This window comes from Podarcis muralis, chromosome 11, assembly GCF_964188315.1.
Source record: "Podarcis muralis chromosome 11, rPodMur119.hap1.1, whole genome shotgun sequence".
Classification (NCBI taxonomy): Eukaryota; Metazoa; Chordata; class Lepidosauria; order Squamata; family Lacertidae; genus Podarcis; species Podarcis muralis.
In genome coordinates this window covers 18,288,689-18,314,067 of record NC_135665.1, presented here as the reverse complement: position 1 = coordinate 18,314,067, position 25,379 = coordinate 18,288,689, and the positions used below count along the sequence as shown (strand labels likewise).

General features: G+C 45.6%; 1 protein-coding gene across 1 annotated transcript; it reads left to right on the top strand.

Annotated features, from left to right (window-relative positions):
• Positions 1-67: 67 nt before the first annotated feature.
• On the top strand, positions 68-6,794 carry SPMIP10 (sperm microtubule inner protein 10). Its single transcript, XM_028749529.2, has 3 exons — positions 68-3,451; positions 5,401-5,509; positions 6,527-6,794. Exons 1-3 carry the CDS (start codon positions 3,372-3,374, stop codon positions 6,731-6,733), a joined length of 396 nt encoding a protein of 131 aa, XP_028605362.2. The 5' UTR covers positions 68-3,371; the 3' UTR covers positions 6,734-6,794.
• The last annotated feature ends 18,585 nt before the right edge of the window (positions 6,795-25,379 follow it).

Sequence of the window (25,379 nt, the reverse complement as noted above, 5' to 3'; positions counted from 1 at the left end):
AATTAAAAGATAGTTTGATTTTTTTAATAAAACTTGGTGTGTACCGAATGTTTAATTTCTGAACCCCACCCCCACCCCACCCCACCCCTGAGCTTGAAAGAGGCTTAAAAAACAATATAGGAAGTGAAACAGCACAGCGTTGGGGTTATTGAGTCAAGTATAATCAGCATTGTGTGCTTATTCTCAATGTATGGTCGCTTCACTTGCAATGCGGTTTTTATGAGTACCTGACTACTCAGCTCAGACCTGCACAATGAATCACTGTAAGAAATGTTATTGCAGGAGAAGATGGCACTGAGCACACATGTTTCAATCCCCCGTTGTGTCAAAAAGTATTTGATCACTTAACTGCCTTTGGCAAAATTTTATTTTCCCATACTCCTGTAGTCTCCCTTTATTACCTTGCAGTCCTTTTGACATGACAGGTGTACTCAGGGAAACGAACAATACAAACTCCCATTGCACTTAAAAGGGAACCATATTGCCCTGGAATTCTTTTAATCCTTCTTTAAGCTATTGCTGCAGGGATCAAAAGAGGGAAGAAAAGTTGATAAAATAGGTGATGGCCGGAGGCCTCTGTCTGTGGAACGGATCAATATTGTCTTGTCGTTTGCTCAAGTTTAGCACACCCATTTTATCTACTTCGTTTCTGGAGCGTGAGCCCTTCAGGCGTGAATGTCTCTTATGGCATTTTATACAGTGAGCAGGATAAAAATAACAGATTTTTAGCCACTACTATAGAAGATACAATTGATTAAGGCTACGGATATAAACATACTTAAGGAGCCTGTACTGTCAGCTTTGCCAGACTTCTAAGGGCAAGCTAGATGTGACTTGAATCACATGGTTGGCCATTGTGTGTTTTTTCCTTAAGCAAAGAGCAGCTCTTGGTCGTGGTCTGATCCTGGTAGGGAGCACGATGGGGACAATTCCTCGTGCATATTTAGTAAAGAAAAAGCAAGTGTACTTGGGTCACTCATGCAATCACCATTGCGTCCAGTCCATGCAGGAAATGGTATAGGGACCAGGAGGGGAACAAGCTGATATCACCCGGGTTTTTCTCTTCATAACTCAGCTACCCAGATCCCTTCACCAGCACCAGACCATGCATTTGAATGGGTTTGCATCCGATGATTCAAATGCATTGTAGAAAAGGAGCATGTGGGTACCCACAATGAGCACTGCTGGATCAGACCAAAGGTCCATCTATTCCAGTGTGTGACTGGATGCACAGACGGCACCAGCTGGGGAACCCCCTAGGGAAGAAGAGGGTCAGAGCCAGGGAATCGGTGGTGGGATGACGGTGAGCTGTCAGAGGGAGAAGAGGGAACAGACTGGGAAGAGGTGTCGGCAGCAGAAAAGGCAATGGGGTTTAGTGAGCAGGAAGAGGCTGTGCAGAGAGCAGTTCAGACTCTGAGGCTGGAGCAGAGGGAGACCAAGAGGCAGAATGGAGGCATGCTGCTGAAGAATCCAGGGGGGTCCCCCCCCCTTCTGCTGTGACCAGCTCCCCTCTCCCCTCTCATCTGGAACACACAGATAAATGAAACAGGCTGAGCAGAGGGTGGCTGTGCGAAGACACTCCTTGAAAGAGTTGCTGAGGGCGCTAGGCCTGAGCTGTGGTTTGCTTGAAGGAAGAGTTAACTTTGTGGGAATGTTCAGGGTGGCAGGAGAGGATATGTTGTTTGTTAATACCCTTCCTAACTTGTGCTAGCAAGTTCCTTTACTTAGCAGAGTTTACATTCCCCTTCTCACGCAGATAACTGGTTGCAGGCTCGTGTGAGCTTCTCACTATTATACAATTCAATCTGTCTCAGATTGAATTGTGTGTTCCTGGTAAGTTCCCTTGAATCCCTCTTAAAAAAAATAAAGACTCCACAATCTTATTCAAATATGATAAAAGAAGTTTACTCACATCAGTTCACAGCTGGATCCCTGAAAGCAGACTTAGTTGCAAATATGTACATGTGGATCTACCCCATGGGGGTATAATACCAGTGCTCCTGCTAGCTGAGAGCTACCAGAGCAGTCCTAGCTAAAAGCGGGTCAAACGAAGAAGGAGGTGAAAAAAGGGGGGGGGGGTGATGTGCGACATCCTTTTATTACCTGGACAGGTAAGGTCACGCCCACCTTCTATCACATGCAAAAGGAAGGATGCTCCAGCCAGGAGGAACAGGAAGTTTCATCTGACTGGACGAAACATTCCCCCGCATGTGTTCTCTAGCATTACAAGGCATGTTGTACTTGACTGCCTGTCATGGATCACATCCCACATACTTCAGCAGCCTCTGGTGAGTAATTGCATGGTTGAGGACCTGACTCCAGCCCCGACATCCAGCAGGGGTGGGGAACCAGCCAAACAAGCTATCGTATGATGTCGGGGTTGAGAAACATAAACCTTAAGATCATTCCTTTGCCGTCATAGTTTTACCTAGGCCCCTTTCCCAGCTTATGGAAGGCACGCTTTGGAGAAGTGGGGTCGCGAAACACCAAGCAGGAATTCTTGAGTCGCTGCCGAATTCTTGAATCACTGGCATGACGTGGCTGACAGTGTAAGGCACCAAATTCAAACTGCGCCAAAGGCAGAGGAACTTCCTTTGCAGCTTCCACTTGGATTTGGTGCTGTTTAGGTGGTATCACGGACACGGCTGGCGCTGTGGGTTAAACCACAGAGCCTAGGACTTGCCGATCAGAAGGTCAGCGGTTCGAATCCCCGCGACGGGGTGAACTCCTGTTGCTCGGTCCCTGCTCCTGTCAACCTAGCAGCTCGAAAGCACTCTTAAGTGCAAGTAGATAAATAGGTACCGCCCCAGCGGGAAGGTAAACGGCGTTTCCGTGTGCTGCTCTGGTTCGCCAGAAGCGGCTTAGTCATGCTGGCCACATGACCCGGAAGCTGTACGCCGGCGCCCTCGGCCAATAAAGCAAGGTGAGCGCCACAACCCCAGAGTCGGCCACGACTGGACCTAATGGTCAGGGGTCCCTTTACCTACCTAGGTGGTATCGCATGGGGTTTTTATTAACCACCAGTACTTGGCATGGCAAAAGCTTCACACTCCCAGGAATAGTTTAATTCAAGTTGTTTTGATTAAGCATTTGCGACTCTCCAGGGAACCTAATTAATGCCTTTCCTTCTAACTTCGTCCGCTTTCATGAAGTTGTATCATGATGTTCTTCTACATCTATCTAATCACACCGTTTTCAAGTGGGCCTGATCCCTTCCTGATATTTCTTAAATGACATTTTCCCTTGTTGTTGCTCTAGTGTCATCAGCCTGACAATGGCTGGTGCATCATAATCTCCACCTCGGCACACACAGGGACCGGCTGTTTGCACAGATCTCAGCCCAGAGAAGCAGCGGTGACAACGGCGACAGCATGAGTAACCCAAATGCTGTGCCTGGACAGGGCTCTAATCCCAATTTGGTTTCAAAGGCAGTCAATACTGACCTGAAAGGGTAAGACAGAGACTTCATCTCCAGCAGGAGCATTCAGGAGTGGGTGGGTGGGCCTTCCTGTGCCCTGGGGGTCCTGATCACCTCCCCCCCCCCCCATGGGCTAGCAAGTACAGTAAACCATTTTGGAAAGGAAAGTTGTGATGTTAAAGATTAACAATCTTCTTCTTTGGCAATCACTCGTAGCCGAGTAAGATTGTCTTCCATGGACATGGTCTTAACAGTGACTGTGGAGGCCAGTTCTGGATCCACACCTCCTTCCACAGTGGGGACATAGGCTTCCAGGCTGGAGTTGATCACGGTGAGTGTTTGCCAAATGTGCCTTCCTCTAGCACGTTTCTTGTCCTGAGTTTGAGCTTCTTCAAAGCCCATGGCACCTTTGGTAAAGGCTGTTCTCCACCTGGAGCGCTCGCAGGCCAGTGTTTCCCAATTGTCTGTGTTTATACTATATATTTGCCTTGTCTTAAAACCTCTTTTGTTGACCACCGGCATTACGCTTTCCATTTTCCAGTTCGGAATAGAGTAGTTGCTTTGGAAGATGGTTTTCAGGCATCTTCACAACATGACCAGTCCAACAAAGTTGATGTTGAAGAATCATTGCTTCAACACTAGCCATCTTTGCTTCTTCCAGTACACTAACAATAAAGCAGGCCTGCCAAACTGGGCTGACTGTGCAATCCTATTCCTATCTACTCATCATTCAAAGCTTTATGGTGCAGCTTTAAACATCCATGCCATCCCCACAAGAATCCTGGGAGTTGTACAGTGGTACCTCAGGTTACAGACGCTTCAGGTTACAGACACTTCAGATTACAGACTCCGCTAACCCAGAAATATTACCTCGGGTTAGGAACTTTGCTTCAGGATGAGAACAGAAATTGCGTGGCGGGAGCGGGGCAGCAGCAGGAGGCCCCATTAGCTAAAGTGGTGCTTCAGGTTAAAAACAGTTTCAGGTTAAGAACGGACCTCCAGAACGAATTAAGTTCTTAACCAGAGGTACCACTGTAGTTTGTTAAGGGTGCCGACAATTGTTAGGCGACTGCCTATTCCTCACACAGAACTATAGTTCCTTGGGAAGAGGGCTTGATTGCTCAACCACTCTTGAGAATTGAAGCTCTGTGAGGGGAAATGGGGTATCTCTTAACACCCGCCGGCACCCTTCACAAGCCACAACTCCCAGAATTCTTTGGGGGAAGCCATGACAGTTTGAAACAGTATCACAGTGCTTTCAACATATGGGGTGGATATTCCTTTAGTTCCATGTTGGTGCATATCATAAAGGGAGCTAACCATCAGCTCATGGACCAAATTTGGGTTGCCAAGCTATTTTGGGCAAGCCACGCCCAGCTGTTCTACACCTGACATCATGCGAAGGGCAGACATCCACGGCTAGTAAATGGATTAATTCCAGAATATTCATTCAGGAACTGGCAAAACCTGACAGGGTTTCAGGCCAGGAATAATATTTTGGTTAACTTCTTTCCTAACTGTGCGATTTGATTCCGGCTCATCGCCAAGGAAAGGGGTAAACATGTGACTTTGTTTGTTTGTTTGTTTTCCATTTATAGGCACCACCTTTCCTCCAAAGACCCCATAGTTTCTTCACCTCTGCTTATGCGCAAAACCACTCTGTGGTAGGGAACGTGGCAGGTCCAAGATCATGGCCAAGTGGGGACTTGAACTTGCATCCTTTCCACTCTGGTCCAACACTCTTAACAACTGGACTGCCATGACTGTGGATGACTAAGCCACATGATGGTTCTTTTTCTCATATAAATAGCACTTTCTGGATAAGTTCAGTTTGCCACATTAGGGATGGGAAGGAAGGGAATTGTTCTCCTCTGTGTTGTTTGTCTCCCCCCCCCCCTCTGTATTTAAATAAGTTTTAAAAAACAACAACATCCACATGGTGTGTGTGTGTGTGTGTAAAACCAACTCTTGTCATGTTCCAGGCTGATTCATTGCCATTTGCCAAGCTTTTCGTACAGACATGGAATGATTCCAAAGCTCTACGTGATGCCCTGGAAACAAGACATGAAGTATCGGGATATGGCTTTGAAGGTAAGGGAAATACATTTATTCCTTAGAGATTCTCATTTTAAGAAGGACTCTAATTTTTGAAAGATACTAAGCATCGACAAAGTACCTGTTGAAGTCACTGCAATTGGAGAGCATTTCTCATCATGAACATAGATATCATTCAAATGTACTAATTTTATTTTTTAATACCCTGACCATCTGGCGGGGTTGCCCCATCCACTCTGGGCGGCTTCCAACACATGTAAAAACATAATAAAATGTCAAACATTAAAAGCGTCCCAACATAGGAAGTTGAATGATGCATATATCATTCAATCATATTCTCCATTGTAACTTTTCTAATAATAATAATAATGATGATGATGATGATGATGATGTCCTGATACAGGAAGTTGAATGATGTATATATTGTTCACTCATATCCACCATCGTAACTTTTCTATCATCATTATCACTTATTATCACTATTATTATTATTATTATTTCTTACCCACTCTTCGTCCTAAGGTCCCGGGGCATGTTACAATCTCAATTACAGTATTAAAAACATTTCCAAGCAAATGACAATCACAAGAATAGGATGGGTCCTGAAAACATACATCTCAGATGTCAAAGACCAAAGCACAGAGGCAATGTTAAGATATAAATAAAGGTTGTTTGGAGTTGGTCTTTTGGTGACATTGCAGTTCTTTGAAGAAAGCAATTGCCCTGTGGGGATCTTCTCCCCAAATTAGGCTGCTTCTTCTGATTCTGTGTCCTGTTGACTGCACAGAATAAGGAGTTCACACCATGCTTTCTCATATACTCTAGCGCAGATAAAGCTCATTTCACACCATTTTGCAAAGGATTTTCCCTAATATGATGCATCTCTGTTGGCGATTTCCATACTGCTTTTACACACTGAAGAACCAAATGGCAAAACCAGAGAAGTACAAATCCCGAAGGACTTCCTAAGTTCATAGTTGCTTAATTCTTTGTGTTTTATTATCAGTGGTGATGTTGTTATTTATTGACAATTGCTTGAATTCTTTTCCTTAGCATGCTAAACTTGTTGAGCTATATTCCGGCCCCCTTGAAGACAGTTTGTTTCTGGAGAAGCGTGAAAGGCATTGTCATGGAGAAGACCGAAAGCAGCTTCTTCAAAAAGTTCCCTGTCAACTGACCGTTGAAGACATTCCCATTTATTCCCATCTTTCTAGATACCATAAGTCCATGGTGGCTTATGGCTTCAGGATCAGACTCTGAGGTGCTTTTCTCCAGCGACAGCTGCATCGGCCACAAATTAAACAATGCTGCATGAAAACAGCGCACGATTTGTTCACCTTTTTTCTAATTGTGTTAACTTTTGCTCAAGTTTGTAAGATGCACTTAAACAATCCAGTAGTAAAATCAGCAGCAACTAGGCCTTTGACAGCCTTCGAAAACCTCCTCCTAACAACAAAGGGACATGGCAAGGGGATGGTATCCACAATATACAAAATACTGCTCCAAAATCCCGCAAACCCCCTCAACATAATCAAAAAACAATGGCAGGATGACATAGGCTATGAAATTAACCTTACCCAATGGACTAGAATGTGGTCTAAACCTCCCTTTAAATCCATATCAGAGAAAAGAAAAGAACTCACTCTTAAACTGATTTACAGATGGTACCTAACACCAAAGAAACTAGCGCTGATACACCCAGGAACATCACCAAAATACTGGAGAGGATTCACCTCCACAGGCACATATCTCCACATGTGGTGGGAATGTCCCAAAATACAACTCTGGACATCAGTAATACAGGAAATGTGCAAAATAACTAAGCAAGTATTGGAACTCACCCCAGAACTGGCCCTACTGAACACCTTCCAAGATAATAATGCCCACTCATATTATAAAGAGCTCATAACCCACCTACTCTCAGCAGCCGGAAACAGCATTGTCAGACACTAGAGAGACCTGTCAGGAGTGAACATGGACCAATGGTATCAAATAGTATGAGAAACAGCCTTACTAGAAAAACTAACCAATTGTGATGGCCTGGGATTCCGGGTCTGAGAGCGATCCGGAGGAATCCCAGCCGGCACAGGAGTCCCCGCCTCCAGGGCCGGCTGAACTGGGGCAAGGCCTAGATGCTGAGGAACCTCAAGAGCAGGCACCAGGTGAAACCATTCTGGCCCCAGAGGTGCTGGAAGACTCAGTGGCTACAGGTGAGCCTCCCCTGGGGCCCAGTAACCCTTCGGCCTCTCCTGAACTGCAGAGGCTTAGGGCAGAGAGGCGAAGGGAACTGGTGTCTCCCAGGAGGAGTGATCGCCTTAAGGCCAAGAGAGGCGGGGCTTCTGGGGGCCGGGACCGCCCCCGGCCTTAGAAGAAGATAAAGGTCAGGCAGCCCGGTCCCAGGTTGCGGGAGCAACGTCGTTGTGGAGTACCTGCTTTACCCAGTCCTTGATCTGCACTCCCAGTGTGCCTGTTCCTCGCCCGGCTTCCTGTTTCTGACCCTCCGGTGTTCCTGTTCCTCGCCTGGATTCCTGCTTCTGCCCTACCAGTGTTCCTGTTCCTCGCCTGGACTCCTGCTTCTGCCCTACCAGTGTTCCTGTTCCTCGCCTGGCTTCCTGCTTCTGCCCTACCCACGTTCCTGTTACCCTGCCCGGCTCCCTGTCTCGGACCTCGCGTCTCATCTAGTGATCGTCTACCCTGCTAGAGACTCTGGACTGATCTTGGGCTACGGTAATAGTACCTTATTCCTCCTGGGACCAGCACACCAATAAACTGAAAATGACATGGGGACAAATAGAAGAAGACTAACCTGATCCAAAAATTCACACCCCCTCAATGATATTAATGTTGTATTCTTAGCTTTAGATTTTATTATTTATGTGGAAATTGTTTTCCATTTGGTGGTGTACTTTTTGATGTGTTTTATTTATTGCTTATGACTTTTGTTATGTTGGTAATTACCGTATTTTTTGCTCTATAACTCACTTTTTCCCTCCTAAAAAGTAAGGGGAAATGTGTGTGCGTCTTATGTAGCAAATGCAGGCTGCACAGCTATCCCAGAAGCCAGAACAGCAAGAGGGATCGCTGCTTTCGCTGCACAGCGATCCCTCTTGCTGTTCTGGCTTCTGAGATTCAGAATATTTTTTTTCTTGTCTTCTTCCTCCAAAAACTAGGTGTGTCTTATGGTCTGGTGCATCTTATAGAGCGAAAAATGCAGTATGTAAATCTTGTCATGTTGTAAGCAGCCTTGAGCATTGTTTTAACTATGGAAAGGCGGCATGAAAATAAAATGGTGATGATGATGATGATGATGATGATAATGTGCGGAAATTGCCTTGAATGCTCTCAAATGCTGTATAACTGCTAATTATTATTTCCATAACACTTCCCCCAAATGTTCAAAACACTTTCCATTCATGATTTAAGCAGATACACCAGATGAAATGTTGGGCTAGGGGCAGAAGGGAGAAACATTTGATGAGATGTTTTTAGATTGCCCATACTATTGACAAAGACCATTAAGCGCCGGACTTGGCTGTGAAGTGTAATAATTAAATGTAAAATATACCAATGCACCAAGATACTTTTAATACTCTGCAGCACTGATACAAATACATAATTCTGAGCGTTTATTTAAATTAATTCCAGATTTGGGGGTCTGGGGAGGATTTCTCGCTAATAAGCACACTGCAGGGAGAAGCAATTTTTAAACAATTAAGGACTTACGGTTCTGAAGTTGCCATGGAAACAGACAAGTGTTTTATTTTTATTTTAAAAAACCCCACTTAACTACACTTTATATGTGCTTAGTATTGTCCATCTACAGAGATTATATTTTTTAAAAAGCAGTTATAATCATTCTAAACAGCAGGTGTAAAAAATCCCCCCCCCCTCTTCAATAGAAGTAGAACACATATATTACTGGGTCCCCCCCCCTCAAAGTTACACGGTAGATAATCTTTACATCACGTAATGCAATATTTATAGCAAGAAAGGGAGATTGCAGTCAAAATAGTTATTAAACCTTTGTGACTTTTCGCTCCTCTGTCAGCACTTCCAAATAGGGTTTTTAAAAATCCAAGAAGGCATACATCACCGTTTTTTCCCCAAGAAGGGACTCTCTTTGACTTCACAGTAATGTAATAAAAATTATAATTCATGAATCAACGCAAACCAGAAACAACCACTTAGAAACAGCCCAGCATCACCATTATTGCAGCGGAAGGAGACAAATTTCAGGAAAATCAGATAAGAAACGTCTGAGGTGCAGCAATATAAAATATAATTTCCCCCCTTCCCTTCAGGTACCAAAGAGAAATGTAAAAGAATAGTTAGAATTTTGAGTTCCACTTTTCATCTGAAGTAGGGTCACCATATGTACCGGAAAATTCCAGTAATGTCTGGGAGGTGGGGGCTAAATTGGTTCCCCGGGGTTAAATCAATAGTAAATGTCCTGGATTTTATCTGTTCCCCAGCAGAAGCACTGTGCAGCAGTCGGTTCCTTGTTGCCTCCTAGATGGCAATTTCGGAAGCCCAATCACCACCCTGCTGTCCACCCCGAAACAGCTCAACAACTTTTTGAACAATGTCCAGATTTTTTACTTCTTGAAATAAGGTAAAGGTAAAGGACCCCTGGACGGATAAATCCAGTCAAAGGCAACTATGGGGTTGCGGCGCCCATCTCGCTTTCAGGCCGAGCCAGCCGGTGTTTGTCAACAGACAGCTTTCTGGGTCTTGTGGCCAGCATGACTAAACCGCTTCTGGCGCAACAGGACACCGTGACGGAAACCAGAGTGCACGGAAATGCTGTTTAGCTTCCCGCCGCAGTGGTACCTATATATCTACTTGCACTGGTGTGCTTTCGAAATGCTAGGTTGGCAGAAGCTGGGACAGAGCAATGGGAACTCACCCTGTTGTGGGGATTCGAACTGCCAACCTTCCGCCAAGAGGCTCAGTGGTTTAGACCACAGCGCCACCATATTCTTGAAATATGGCAACCGGAAGACCACCAGGACTACAGACACCCCTTTCAGGCATTGCTGCTCACATGTAGGCACCATGATCCAGAATAGCTCATTGCAGGGCTTTCTGCATAGCTGCCCTCGTTCTGTGGAACAGCATCCTTGTTGAGGTGCAACAAGCGCTGGCCTTCGCCACTTGTTAACTGTTCTTGTTCCTTATTAATTGCTTTCCACATCAGGGGTGTGAGGTGAATATTTTTGTAGGGGAGCAGTTGAGGGCCAGAGGCACCAGCTTGTGAGAGGGATGGGGGGGACCCACGTCACACATGTGACGTTGTGATGTCCCGACGTTGTGTGCGTGAGCCTTATGACTCCCTCCCTAAGCTGGCCAGGAGTTTCCCGGGCTTTGCAAAGGAGGTGCCAGGGCCCTTAAGGGATGCTGAAGCCCTCGTGGCTCCTCGTGGCTGGATGGGCTTTGGGAAGATGGCAGGATGCATCTTGGACCCAGTGGCATCGGAACGGGGGTGCGGTAGGGGCATGCCGCCCCAGGTGTCACCACCGAGGGGGGTGACAAACTGGAAAGAATAAGTATTTAAAAAATAAACTTATTGAAGCTCCTTTCCGAGAGGTGGGCGGGACTTCCTGGGTCCTGGATGCCACTCCCCTTGCCTTGGGACCTTCGCCCCGCCCCCAACCCAGCTGGCCAATCAGCTGCAGGCTGAGGGCAGGGCAAAGGCAAGGAAAGGACTGGTGCTCTCAAGACCGACTTCCCAATGCTGCCAAGGCCCCCTGCCAGCAGCAGTTGGGTTTTTTGGGCCGCTGCAGCGACCTGCCGAGGAAGTAGTGGCCTGCAAAGGCCAAGGCCATCCTACAGAGGCCGAGGCGGCCACCAACAGCGGTTGGGCTCTGGGCAGCGCGGGCGCCATGGACGAGCTCCTGGGCCGCTAAGCCAAAGCTGCTTATGCTCACAATGTTCAGTAAATAAACCAGAAAAGAACACTTGCGACTGTATCTTATTTTTCCTTCTTTTAATAATTTGAATGGGGGGTGACAAGAAATTTTCTGCACCGAGTACCACCTGACCTTGCTACGCCTCTGCTTGGACCCATCAAAGCCTCACGCCTCCCTCCCTAAGCTGGGCAGAAGCTTCCTGAGGTTTGGGAAGGAGACGCCAGAGGAATATTTAGGGAACTAGCCTAGTCCCCTCAGTCCAATGATCGCATGCCACTGTTCCACATAATTCCCATCCATATCTATGATTCTGTGATTCCGTTACAAGCTCTTGAGTTCTTGCGGCTCCTGAACTGACCATCAACACACCTATTTTTCCCACTGAAGCCTTCGGGATTAACTTGTCTATAGAAATGGCCCGAGATATATAACACATGAGCATCGATGGTGCTCCGTGGAACTCATTTGTTAAGTTGAACCGAAGCCTTCAAAGACAGACTGAGCTTCCCTCGCGCTCAAACTGTCGCTTTTAACGAGTTATTGATCTTTCTGCGGTGCCTCATATTTCCAGCTGGAGGTGGTTGTTGCTGCTTTTTCTCCTACACTCGATCTCATCTTTTAAATCTTGCAAACAACAAGACCTGAGCCTCACAGCATAAACTTTCTGGTCTGAATTCAGTAGATATTGACTGTCCAAAGTATGTTTTGTGAAGCATTCTTCTTCCCATCAATGGAGTTTCTGCTTCCAGTAAAACAGCGTTAAGGTCCAAATAACATTTCAACCTCTTTTCTTCGTGTGGTGGCATTGCAAAATGGCTGTGACCTCGCATTGCCTAGATTTATGAGGCAGTCAAACTCCAGTTTTTGGCAAAGCCGAGTGGAACAGATGAATGTATGGGGATGGAGAGGTTAAATTTTATCTTGATCCATCTCCAGGACTGAGAGCTTGGTGCTATAAAAGAGCGCTGGCTCCTTCTTTCCCTTCATCCTGATTATTTTGCAACAACCATGCTTTATGTACTTCTGCGAGGAAAGCATGAGAAACCAAAAGTGGTTTCTGAATACCAATGTTCAGGTTTCAAGGATGTATTTTTGTGAGGAATTCTGCCTTAGAGATCTTGACTCGAGAGAAATAGAAATCAAGATGTTTCCTCTTTACAACTGAATTTTCCTCAGTTGACTCTGTCAGATGGATAAAGTTAAGTTCCGAAAGAGGGTTGTTGCTGTTGTTGTTGTTGTTGTTGTTGTTGTTGTTGTTGTTGTCATATTGAAGTTATATACTGCCCTATACCTGGAGGTCTCAGGGCGGTTTATGGAATAAAATAAATATAAAACCACAAAATGCATAATCAAAATAAAAACAACAACCCAATAGCCCCCCCAACCCCCCCACATAGGATCCTCACAACATTTAAAGTAAGACAATTAACAAACCTGGACAGGAGCCACTACAGTGGTACCTCGGGTTACATACGCTTCAGGTTACATACGCTTCAGGTTACACACTCCGCTAACCCAGAAATAGTGCTTCAGGTTAAGAACTTTGCTTCGGGATAAGAACAGAAATCAGGCTCCAGCGGCGCGGTGGCAGCAGGAGGCCCCATTAGCTAAAGTGGTGCTTCAGGTTAAGAACAGTTTCAGGTTAAGAACGGACCTCCGGAACAAATTAAGTACTTAACCTGAGGTACCACTGTAGTTGGAAAGACCGTGATCACAGAAAAGTCTGTGGCGATATTTATAGGCAACCAAATTGGCCGGGTGCTTTTCTGATACAAAGACAAAAATAGATTTGAAATAAGGGCAGGGGGAGGGGGAATTAGCTTTGGTTGTTGAGCAGATGTAATGCTAGTGTTTCATCTTCTGCAAGAGAAAGGCTTGTATCTAATGTTGCAAACGAGTCCTCTTTGCTGAGTTTCATCTTCTTTCTTCTCGGTGCTGTTTCCGCCACTGATGTATGTTCCTGTTTGCCCATCCCAGGCCCACCCTGGCTTTCTGGATCAGCCTCTTGGTCAAAGTCTGTACACCTGTCATGCTCTGGAAGGCTGCTTGGATTGGCCTAAGTCATTTTGCTGCTCAAAGGACAAGATGGTGGCCTTCCATGACATGTACAGAAGCCAACTGAACTGGCAGCTGAGTCTAACTTCCACACTGATGATGGGGGGGGGGGGGACGGGGGACCCACCACCACTACAACCAAGTTCAGCAGGCTAACTTTAAGGGCAACGGGCGGCCTAAGTGGCGCACAGAGCTTGCCACCTCTCCTCCATCACTTCACTGCCCTCCTGTCAGCATCCGCCACCCGAGGCAGCTAATTCGTTCTGGCTGATGGGCATTCAGTGTTGTCTACACCTTTTATGCTGTGAACCAGTGGCATAGCGTCATTTGCTGGTGCCCGGGGCATGTGTGTGCGCATCAGAACCAAGCAAGGCCATGCTGTGTTGCCTGCCTGCCCACGCAGGGGGAAGCTGAGTTGGCCAACACAGCCCTTGACGGGTGAATCCCCCCAATGCAAACTGGGCCATGATGGGATCGCCCCTTGCCCTCCTCCCTCCTCATGCAGCCGCTCATTATCTGAGCGAGGAGTGAGTGAACGCTGGCCAGGTGGTCGTTGAGCAAGAGGATGCAGTGGCAAGGCCACGCCAGGCTCCAGGGCCCAGAGACTCCTGAAGGCAGGGAGGGCAGGACGGAGATCGCTGCATGCGGATGCCTGGTTTGTGCCCCCTCAAAATTGTGTGCCCAGGACCACAGCCCCCCACGCTATGCCCCTGTTGTGAACTGCCCTGTGATCTTCAGATAAAGGTCAGTTTACACACTTTTGTTATTAATGATAATACTAATACACCAACTGGAAGTGGCACTCCAATGGTATACCGACCGGAAGATTCCCAGTCCTACCTGGAGATGCGGGAGATTAAGTTTGGAACTGTCTGCAGGCCAAGAGGATCCTCGGCCAATGTATAAAATATTATTGGAATGGGAGACAAAGGATGAGCAAGTCAAACCCTCAATGATACATTGGGAAATAGATATTGGTCATAATATAGATATGGACGCATGGGAACAATTGTGGAATATGGATATAAAATTTACAGCATGTTATGGTCTAAGAGGAAATCATATGAAAATGTTATATCGATGGTACCTAGCACTGAGTAAATTGGCAAAAATATAAATCAAATAAGTGTTGGAAATGTAAAGAGAAAGAAGTTTCTTTTTATCATATGTGGTGGTCTTGTAGTAAGGTTAAAGCTTACCGGGAAATGATATATACTGAAATGAAAAGGATGTTTAAAATAACCTTTGCAAAAAAAAAAGGACAGATCCTGAAGCTGAGGCTCCAATACTTCTCATAAAGTATTCTCTTTATGAGAAGAGAAGACTCCCTGGAAAAGACCCTGATGTTGGGAAAGATGGAGGGCACAAGGAGAAGGGGACGACAGAGGACGAGATGGTTGGACAGTGTTCTCGAAGCTACGAACATGAGTCTGACCAAACTGCGGGAGGCCGTGGAAGACAGGAGTCTGGCGTGCTCTGGTCCATGGGGTCACGAAGAGTCGGACACGACTAAATGACTAAACAACAACAACAACATGGCGAAACTATAAGGTCCATTTCATTGAGTTCTGCAAAACACAGACTTTTCTGAACTTAAGCAAATCCAACGTGAGCTTGAAAAAAATGAATTCTGGCATCAAGGAGAAAGAGCCATCTTGAGTGATACGAGTCTTTTAAAAAAATATAACTGAAAGTAAAAATAAATAATAATGTGGTTGCGAATTCTTATGATTCTTATGGCATCAGATGCCATGGATAATGGCACAAATTTTAAAATTGTGATTGGATAGCGTTATACATATTAGAAGTAATTAAAAAAACTATTTCACAGATGTCATTCGCTATTTTATTTACCAGAGCAATAATAATTAGTGCGAATCAGGAGGCAGCGAAAGATCTTGATATTAAACCGCATCTAATTGAACTTTATGCAATGTGTGGATTAAGGTTTTGCAGTATTTTCAAAACATGCCTCTTAATGCTTTTGGAATTGATTGGCTTGCATTAAATTAACCATTTCAACCGGTATTTTCTAGTCTTTTAGGCTGCTACTGAAACACTTCATATATATTTAGTTATATACAACTGAAATAAAGTTATATTTTGATGCTGAAGTCGTTCCTTAGTCAAAACTTACGTATTTCCAGCAGAGGGCAGCCAATCACTTTGCTGGTCAGGTTTGCCTCCATTGAGGACAATGTCAAAATCTATTAAAATATTTTCCTGTAAGAATCAATCTGAATGAGATCTGAAATTAATGGCAATACGTAAAAAAAAAAAAAAAAGGAGTTAGTGATAGCATTGTTTACAGCGATGGTCCCAATTTTTGAATGGCAATTCTATTAGAGAGATGCTATCTCCTTTCAATTCAGATGTAATGGAAAGATCAAGAACACTGATTTAAGAAGCCAGCGCTTCCCTGAAACCACAGCTACAAATAATGAACACTCAAACAACTATTACTGGCTGGAAAATGAAGCAAAACGGCCAGCAGATAACGACTGCGCATTTCTTTTACCACATTAAGCTTTTGAAAACAAGGACATTGAATCCTATTTGTTAAACCAAGGAGATTCATTTATGGTATGTGACATGCTGTAAGCATTTAACTAAGCGCAGTAATTCTGATATCCAAATGATACTGAAAGGGCATGCCTGCTCTCACAGTTAAGTGGGCATAGGATTGCAGTCTAAATTAGTTCATTCTCCAGCCTGCAAAACCATTATGATTCGCCATTGGCCTCTCCTTGACTTTTCAGCATGACTCTAACTATGTTCATACCTCCCACTTCCTTATTTTTCTGCAGCGCTGTGGCTCCCAAACATTTTCCCCATGAACCGCTTAAAAGCCATAGAGGTCTCAGTGGTCTCAGACCACTTAACAATTTTTTCTGCCCCCTTTTTGTAGCAATTGCAATGTGCTGCGCTAGAACATGTATGATTTCCAAATGCACCTGTGTCGCTATTTTTATTTCTTATATTGTCTTTTGCGTCCCTCTTTTACCATTATCCACCTGTTAAATATCCATAGTTATCATTTTTTAAATTCCACATTACAAGTGTCATTACATCCCTGTCAGTGATTTTAACTGTTTACAGGAGTCTTTTAAGTAAATTATAGGGACGCGGGTGGCGCTGTGGGTAAAAGCCTCAGCGCCTAGGGCTTGCCGATCGAAAGGTTGGCGGTTCGAATCCCCGCGGCGGGGTGCGCTCCCGTCGTTCGGTCCCAGCGCCTGCCAACCTAGCAGTTCGAAAGCACCCCCGGGTGCAAGTAGATAAATAGGGACCGCTTACCAGCGGGAAGGTAAACGGTGTTTCCGTGTGCGGCTCTGGCTCGCCAGAGCAGCGATGTCACGCTGGCCACGTGACCCGGAAGTGTCTGCGGACAGCGCTGGCCCCCGGCCTCTTGAGTGAGATGGGCGCACAACCCCAGAGTCTGGCAAGACTGGCCCGTACGGGCAGGGGTACCTTTAAGTAAATTACAAACTTGCTCCAATTTTTAGAAAATACTTGATCTTCCTGGTTTTGGGTCTTCCCCATCTCTGCATACTCCATCAGTTTCATCTGCCATTCTTTGCTGCTGCTTTTCATTTACTTGCCAGACAAACCTTTTTAAAGGCCTGCATTCGATCCTGAGACGCTTTTTCGACGTGTCGACCCCTGTTTGTGCCAGGTCATGTAATCTCTGCGTGTGTCCTGTACACGCGGGTCTTTTTTTCAGCCGGAACTCACCAGAACTCATCAACTTTCATAGAGTGGCTTTGTAAATATTTCCTGATTTACATTAATAATTCCATTACATTGGCTTCCCCTTCTTGCGCTGATTCTCTCTTTCCTTGGCCAGGAGTGTCTGCTTTCCTTTTGTCGCCATTTCTCTCTTCTCAACCTCAATCTTATTATATTCACTTGCTCCCTCGTTCTTTTCGCTTTCTGTTCCTTCCCCCAATGTCTGTGTATTCCTTTCAGTACATTATTCTCCCTTTCTCTTTCCCCAACTGTTTCTATTTCTATTTCACTTTCCCGTTTCCCTTTTGGCCACCAGATGGCGCCAGAGACACTTTTGTACGTTTGCTCCGTGCGATTTAGCTATTTTTCAACGCAGGTGTTCCTTTGGTTCAATATTGTTTATAGTTTGTTATCTCCCAGGTCTGGGAAGAGTTTCTCTTTCTGTCCTTGCTTTTCTGTTGTTAAACTGCTTTTTCACTATTAATTTTTCCCTAGTTAAGTCCTGTCCTTGCAATTGAATTTAATTCTGAGTTCTTTTCCATTTTTACTATTTAAAATCCTTAGCAACTCAGTTTTGTAAATATCTGGGAAGAAGGTTTACCTTGTCATATCTGGAAGTCTTGTTAGTTCAATTATTGGGCAACAAAGCCCCGGAATTAATCCCAAAACCGCCATTGTGAGGCTCAAAGCAATGAAGATGATGCCTCAGCTGCTGTTGCCATTGGCTGTGGGTTTCTTGTGATGTCACAAAAGCACTTGGCAACTGAGTGGATATAAAGGCAGGCCAAGGAAAAAGCCCTTTTCTATTTCCAGTAGGACACACCTGGCAATGGATGTGACATTCAGCACTGCCCAGGTTTCTTTCACTTGGAGGAGGCAAAGTGGTGAATGGAAGGAGGCAATCCTCTGGCAGTGGGATGCCATGGAGCAATAATAAGGCAAGTTTGCTTGCTTGAAGGCTGCTGGTATCTATGGTTAGAAGCTGGCGGACATCTCATGATGGACCTAACAGTAGCTTCTGGCACAATGGGACACCATGAGAGAAGCCAGAATGCACAGAAATGCTATTTACCTTCCTGCCACGGCAGTACCTATTTATCTACTTGCACTGGCATGCTTTCGAACTGCTAGGTTGGCAGAAGCTGGGACAGAGCAATGGGAGCTCACCCCGTTGCGGGGATTCGAACTGCCGACTTTCCGATCGGCAAGCCCTAGGCTCAGTGGTTTAGACCACAGTGCCACCTGCATCCCAAGTATATTAACAGTGAAATACAATTAAGAAGTATATTAATAGTGAAATAATTATTAAGCTCAAACTTAAAATGATTTTTTATTCATAACAAAATAATGCAAACTCATTGGCATTTGGCAATAACAAAAGTTCCTTTAGAAACGCAATTTACAAAGACTCATAATTTGGGGGGGGGGGACAAGAGATTGGAGCCCTAAGGGATAGCTTGTTTAGCTTATAGGCTGAGACCCTACCCGCCCGCAGACTGTCTCGCCAGAGTGGTGCATGCTCTGGTTATCTCCCGCTTGGACTACTTCAAGGCGCTCTACGTGGGGCTACCTTTGAAGGTCACACAGAAACTACAACTAATCCAGAACGCGGCAGCCAGACTGGTGACTGGGAGCAGCCGCCGAGACCACATAACACCGGTCTTGAAAGACCCACATTGGCTCCCAGTATGTTTCCGAGCACAATTTAAAGTGTTGGTGCTAACCTTTAAAGCCCTAAACGGCCTCGGTCCAGTATATCTGAAGGAGAGTCTCCACCCCCATCGCTCAGTCCGGACACTTAGGTCCAGCTCTGAGGGCCTTCTGGCGGTTCCCTCACTGCGAGAAGCCAAGTTACAGGGAACCAGGCAGAGGGCCTTCTCGGTAGTGGCGCCTGCCCTGTGGAACGCCCTCCCACCAGATGTCAAAGAGAACAACAACTACCAGACTTTTAGAAGACATCTGAAGGCAGCCCTGTTTAGGGAAGCTTTTAATGTTTGATGTATTGCAGTATTTTAATATTTTTTTGGAAGCTGCCCAGAGTGGCTGGGGAAGCCCAGCCAGATGGGTGGGGTATAAATAATAAATTATTATTATTATTATTATTAAATCCGGGATGGCTTGCCACCAACGGGACATAACAAGCAAATAGAAAGCGAACCTACCCATGTGACGCTGACACAAAATTTCCATGCATGCACTAAGTAAAAGTACATAAGTTTTACCACCCTAGCCCCTCTCTCTGCCCCCCCCCTCTGTTTTCTTCCCAACCCTATTCTGCATATAATACTGACTGATGTCTCACGAAAAATGCAACTGATCTGTAGAAAACACAACCTGAAGAAAGAGGCAATGCATATGCTTTTTGAAAACGGGGAAAATCTTTAATACAAATTATCTCTTTTAAAAACAAACCAAGGGGGAATTCACACTAGCAGGAAACCTGAGAATGAGAACCAGCCTTTGTTTTTACACATGTGATCAAGGTCAAGAAGAGAGTTAAGTGGAAAGCCTATCATGTTTGGGCAAGACAAATTGCCTCTGTGTAAAAGCGTGACAGATGTTGTTCTTGGAAAGGCTGGAGTTCTGCAGGAGGGGCGACTTGTCAGCCAGCTTTTGTTAAGTGTAGGTGGTTTCATAATGAGTCAGCACCCAAAAATACTAGCAAGACGTAGCCTAGAGGTTAAACAAGTGATTCTATTGATCTTTTCATTCATCAGATGTGTCAGTCCCACAATCTCTTGTCAGTTATCCAAGAGGTTGGAAACAAATGCAGTATTAATGCATCTCTGTGATCCTTGTTGAGACATGCTATCATTGTTCAGTAAGAAATTGGTTGCTTGTGGCATGAATTAAATGTTTCCTTTCTCTGCTGATGAGATTATTTGAGCGGAGTCACATACACTTTTTTGATCCATAACTTCTTATGCAAAGTTTGGCGAATGTGTGGCATCTACGCGGAAGGCGATAAATACTGGGTACTACCTGGAGAGCACACAAATACTAAAAATACTTTATCAGTCTCTAATATTGTCATTAGTGGGATTTTTTTCCCCACTTTCTGCATAATTTGACCTTGCACGATAATCTTGAAAATTTACGAAAACTGTTTGTTTCTTGCCAGAAATTGCAATCATGTAGGCTGCAAAATTATTTGATTAGTGCTAAATAGTTTGGAAGATTACTCATGCATAAGTAAGGTTGCCATACATCTAGGAATTCCGTAATTTTATTTATTTATTAAAGTTCTTATGTTACATCGGTAAGCATTATCATATTACATCACAAAGACATGTCCTCTTTTGGGGGTCCTATATACCCAACCAGGGGGAATTTTACATTTTAAAGCAAATATCCGGGATTTTGGGTTTTTTTTATATATGTATATGCAGTACTTTTTTTCTGGGGGTACACATACCCCTAAACATTTTGAGAATCTAAGTTTGGCCTCATTGAGAGGCAGTATTTCAATATGAGTAGGAAAATGACAGTACTCCTAAACAATTTTTTAAAGAAAAAAAGCACTGGGTATCTGTATCTATCTGTATCTGTATCTGTAGCTGTAGCTGTAGCTGTAGCTGTAGCTGTAGCTGTAGCTGTAGCTGTATCTATCTGTATCTGCTCTGGCGGCTCTGGTTCAGGCTCTGGCTCTGACTTGGGCAACCCAGGTTTTGGCTTGGGCTCTGGCTTTGGCGTGGGTGGCTCAGACTTGAGCTTGGCGGTGGCAGAGGGGCTGTCAGGCAATTGCCCTAAAACATTTTTTGTGTGTCCGGATTTTTACCTCTTGAAATATGGCCTTGAGCTTGTTTGGAGGTTCTAGCAGGCGAGCGCAGCTATCGTATACCCTTGACTAAAGAACGGTACAGTCATACCTCGGGTTACAGACGCTTCAGGTTGCGTTTTTCCAGGTTACGGACCGCTGAAACCTGGAAGTACCGGAACGGGTTACTTCCGGGTTTCGGCGGTCACGCATACGCGGAAGCGCTAAATCGCAACCCATGTGTGCGCAGACGCAGGTTGCGAATGCTGCGGGCTGTGAACGTGCATCCCACACAGATCACGTTCACAACCAGAGCGTCCACTGTACACTCCTTCTCTCTGGGATAGTCATCCTCTTCCACCGAGCATGCGGCTTCGGGAGGGACGCACATGGAGCGGTGAGGGAGGAAGGGGACAACCGCCTAGCCAGCCAGATCAGCCGAATCAACCCTGGCGATCAATGGGGTGACAGATGTGGCAGCCAGATCGCCCTCACATCCGCCTCTTGAAATATGGCAACCCTATGCATAAGGCTGTTGGAGAGTTCCGACAAAAATGGAAATGGCAATTGCCCACGTTCGCTTATTTGCCCATGCCCAGGGTGAAAATCAACCCTGTTGTTGTTGTTGCTTTAATCAGGGATGAACTTTGGTCTTTCAAATTCCAGCATAATCCTGTGCGAGGCCAAAATGCAATGCCCCCTCTTCCATTTTGCTCCATCCACATTCTGCTCTATTCTGCTTTCATTGATGACACCCCCTTCCTGCACTTTCATTGAGTTTCATTTGCATTGAAATGAATGGAGCTGATGATGAAGCCTCACCGCTGATGAAGAACTTGAACCCCCAGCTGGGCTTCTGCCAGAAACTAGAGAGGTACATAAACAAGGGACATTGACATGGTTCACCAGGTATGCAAGGGGATTAGATACAAGCCTAAGTGCAGGCGAATGCACTGATCCAACAAGTGACTCACACCTGCCACACTTTCTTTTGGAATGATGGGTTGGGCACAGCACTTAGCAGGGAAATAGCCTTAGTGCGATTTGCAAGCAAACTGGCACTTCTATGGGTTGGCTGAGCTTGTAAGGCCTGTTTGCACCACCACTGGTGTCTCCATGTCCGAGGAGATGGAGATGATGTCTATGCTGGTTCAGTATCTGACTTAGTCTCAGCAGTCCCGTTCTTTGAAGAAGGCTCATCACTGACAGGGAGAAGCACTGGTTCCACAATAGTTGTAGTAGTAGTAATAGTAGTAGGAGTAGTAGGAGTAATAATAATAATAATAATAATTTATTAATACGCTGCCCATCTGGCTGGGCTTCCCCAGCCACTCTGGGCGGCTTCCAACAAAGACCAAAAATACACTAAGATGTCACACATTAAAAACTTCCCTGAACAGGGCTGCCTTCAGATGTCTTCTGAATGTCAGGTAGTTGTTTATCTCTTTGACATCTGATGGGAGGGCATTCCACAGGGCGGGTGCCACTACCGAGAAGGCCCTCTGCCTGGTTCCCTGTAGCTTTGCTTCTTGCAATGAGGGAGATGCCAGAAGGCCCTCAGAGCTGGACCTCAGCGTCCGGGCAGAACGATGCGGGTGGAGACCCTCCTTCAGGTCAAATAGGACAAATCTGACATGGGGTGTCTGGTGTCACCAGAGCAGAACACTCTTCTGCTAGCCCATTTGGTGCCTCCCTGGCTCATCATCTCCCAGGCTATCAGACATGTCCCTAGGCTTGGACAATTTCATGGGTCCAACCGACACTTTCTCCAACTCACAGACCCCTCCAAAGGGTTGCCCAGCTTTCTGAGCTCCTCTCATTCTTCTTCAGACCACACACTCCATGACAGCTAAAGGAGAACCCATGCCAGGGGTGGAATAAAAGAATGACAGCATAATTCACATAATTAATTAATTATGTATGTTATATGTAAAGGTAAAGGACCCCTGGGTGGTTAAGTCCAGTCAAAGGCGACTATGGGATTGTGGCACTCATCTCGCTTTCAGGCTGAGGGAGCCAGCATTTGTCCACAGACAGCTTTCCAGGACATGTGGCCAGCATGACTAAACCGCTTCTGGTGCAATGGAACACTGTGACGGAAACCAGAGCGCATGGAAACATCGTTTACATTCCCGCTGCAGCAGTACCTGTTTATCTACTTGCACTGGGATGCTTTCGAACTGCTAGCTTGGCAGGAGCTGGGATAGACCGATGGGAGCTCACCCTGTCGTGGGGATTTGAACTGCTGACCTTCTGATGGGCAAGCCCAAGAGGCTCAGTTCTTTAGACCACAGCGCCACCCGCTCCCCCCGTAAGTTATATAATTTCACCACAACAGATTACAAGACTAATAATGCAGTTTTGGGCAGAAGATGAACTACAGCAGAACAGGAAAGAGCACAGCATGGAACAAATATAGGGTGGAATGTAATACAATGCCTTCTTTCTTTTGAGGTTTTCTCTTATTTTCATTGCTTACCTATTAGAAACACATTCAGTGTACATTGTGGACACAGCACAGCATGCTAGCCATCTTCCTTCTATGTCTCTCCTAGACAGACATTTAAATTTTTATTGAGAAATGCATTCATAATAAGCAAAAACATCAAAACAAAGTGCTTCATACGAATGGCACATTCCTAGATATGCGTCGCTATTGTTCTCATGTTTTGTGAAATCTCTTTATTTCTTTCCATGCAGAGAACATTTGCGCTGTTAACTGTGCCAGTTTCACTCGGGAAGAAAGAAAAACCCACTTATAAAGGAAATAGAAGCATATGTTCTCCAAGGAAGAATGATCAAATAAAACGCCCAAAGAGGAACTGTGTTTCTCTTTGTAATTATTGGGTAATGTAGGAAGTATGAGCATTCGCTTCTTCACTATGGGGACATGTGTGGGCTCCCTGATGAAGTAAATGAGTTGTCCCCTCGTTCACTAGGCCAGATGCACAACCACAGCTTGCTCACACTTCCTAGAAATGGGTGGATTCATCCTGCTATAGACAGTCTGTTGATTCCAGAGACCAGAGAACTAGCAAGCCATCTTAATTATGCTGGCATGTAGCTTTGGGGTTACAGGCCCATGGCCTCTGAGACTACATTAACAGTACAGTGGTACCTCGGGTTAAGAACTTACCGGTAATTCGTTCCGGAGGTCTGTTCTTAACCTGAAACTGTTCTTAACCTGAAGCACCACTGTAGTTAATGGGGCCTCCTGCTGCGGCCGCACTGCCGGAGCACGGTTTCTGTTCTCATCCTGAAACAAAGTTCTTAACTACTATTTCTGGGTTAGCGGAGTCTGTAACCTGAAGCGTCTGTAACCCGAGGTACCACTGTACAGGCGACTCCCCCCCCCTATGCAGGGGTCACGTTCTGGGCCACCGTAAGTGAAATCGCGTAAAGTGAGGAGCACGTTCTAAATACCCTTTCAATGCTCTCTCCTCAATCCATACCAAAAACACTGTATCGAAAAATATCCACAACCAGAACTGGAACTCTGGGGCTGGCAGGAGGCTGGAGGACACGTGGGAAAGCAGCAGCAGCTGCTGCTGTGCTACCCCGCACGTCAGCTGTTAGACGGGGAGGGTAAGCAGCATAAACAGGGGAATCTCTGCTTCTTAATGGCACCATTGGAGGGTTTTGACCAGGCGAAGTGTTTTTGCACCCAGTGCCTCCCTGCCCCCCACATTCCATGCCGGAGCAAGAGCCAGGTTCCTGAGAAGAACTGTGAATGAATCCCATTCACCCTGTCCCTGGGGAGAATTTGCAAGGATAATTACCCTCAATCACCCTTGTTTTTCCTTCGCCAATGATCTCCCGGTGTCGTGGGGGCTGCCTCCACAAAGTCAGAACATTTGTCCTTCTGTCTCTAGCCTCTCCTGGTATGTCCCACGGAGGACCTTACGGTCTTCAAACAAAAACATCTTGGAGGTCCCAGGACACAGAGAGGTTAGGCTGGCCTCAACCAGAGCCAGGGCTTTTTCGGCTGTGGCTCCAAACTGGTGGAACGCTCTGTCACAAGAGACTAGGGCCCTGCGGGACTTGACATCTTTCCGCAGGGCCTGCAAGACAGAACTGTTCCACCAGGCCTTTGGCCAAGGCACAGCCTGACCCCCTCCTTTGGTAATCCTCATAGAACTCTAGCTCAATGGTTGCCATCAATTTGATTTGAACTGATTTTATAATGAATTGATTTTAGAATGATGTATTATTTTACTGTTGTTAGCCGCTCTGAGCCTGGCTTCGGCTGGTGAGGGTGGGATATAAATGAAATATTATTATTATTATTATTAGCTCAGTATTATCTATGCTGAGGTAGGGAACACCTGAGGCCCTTCAGTCTGTTGCAGGACTGTGACTCCCACAATCCCTGGCTATGCTGCCCGAGGCTGATGGGTGTTAAGAGACCTGTAAGGGCCATAGGTTCTCCATCCCTGGTTGCACAGAGTTTCAGACAGCA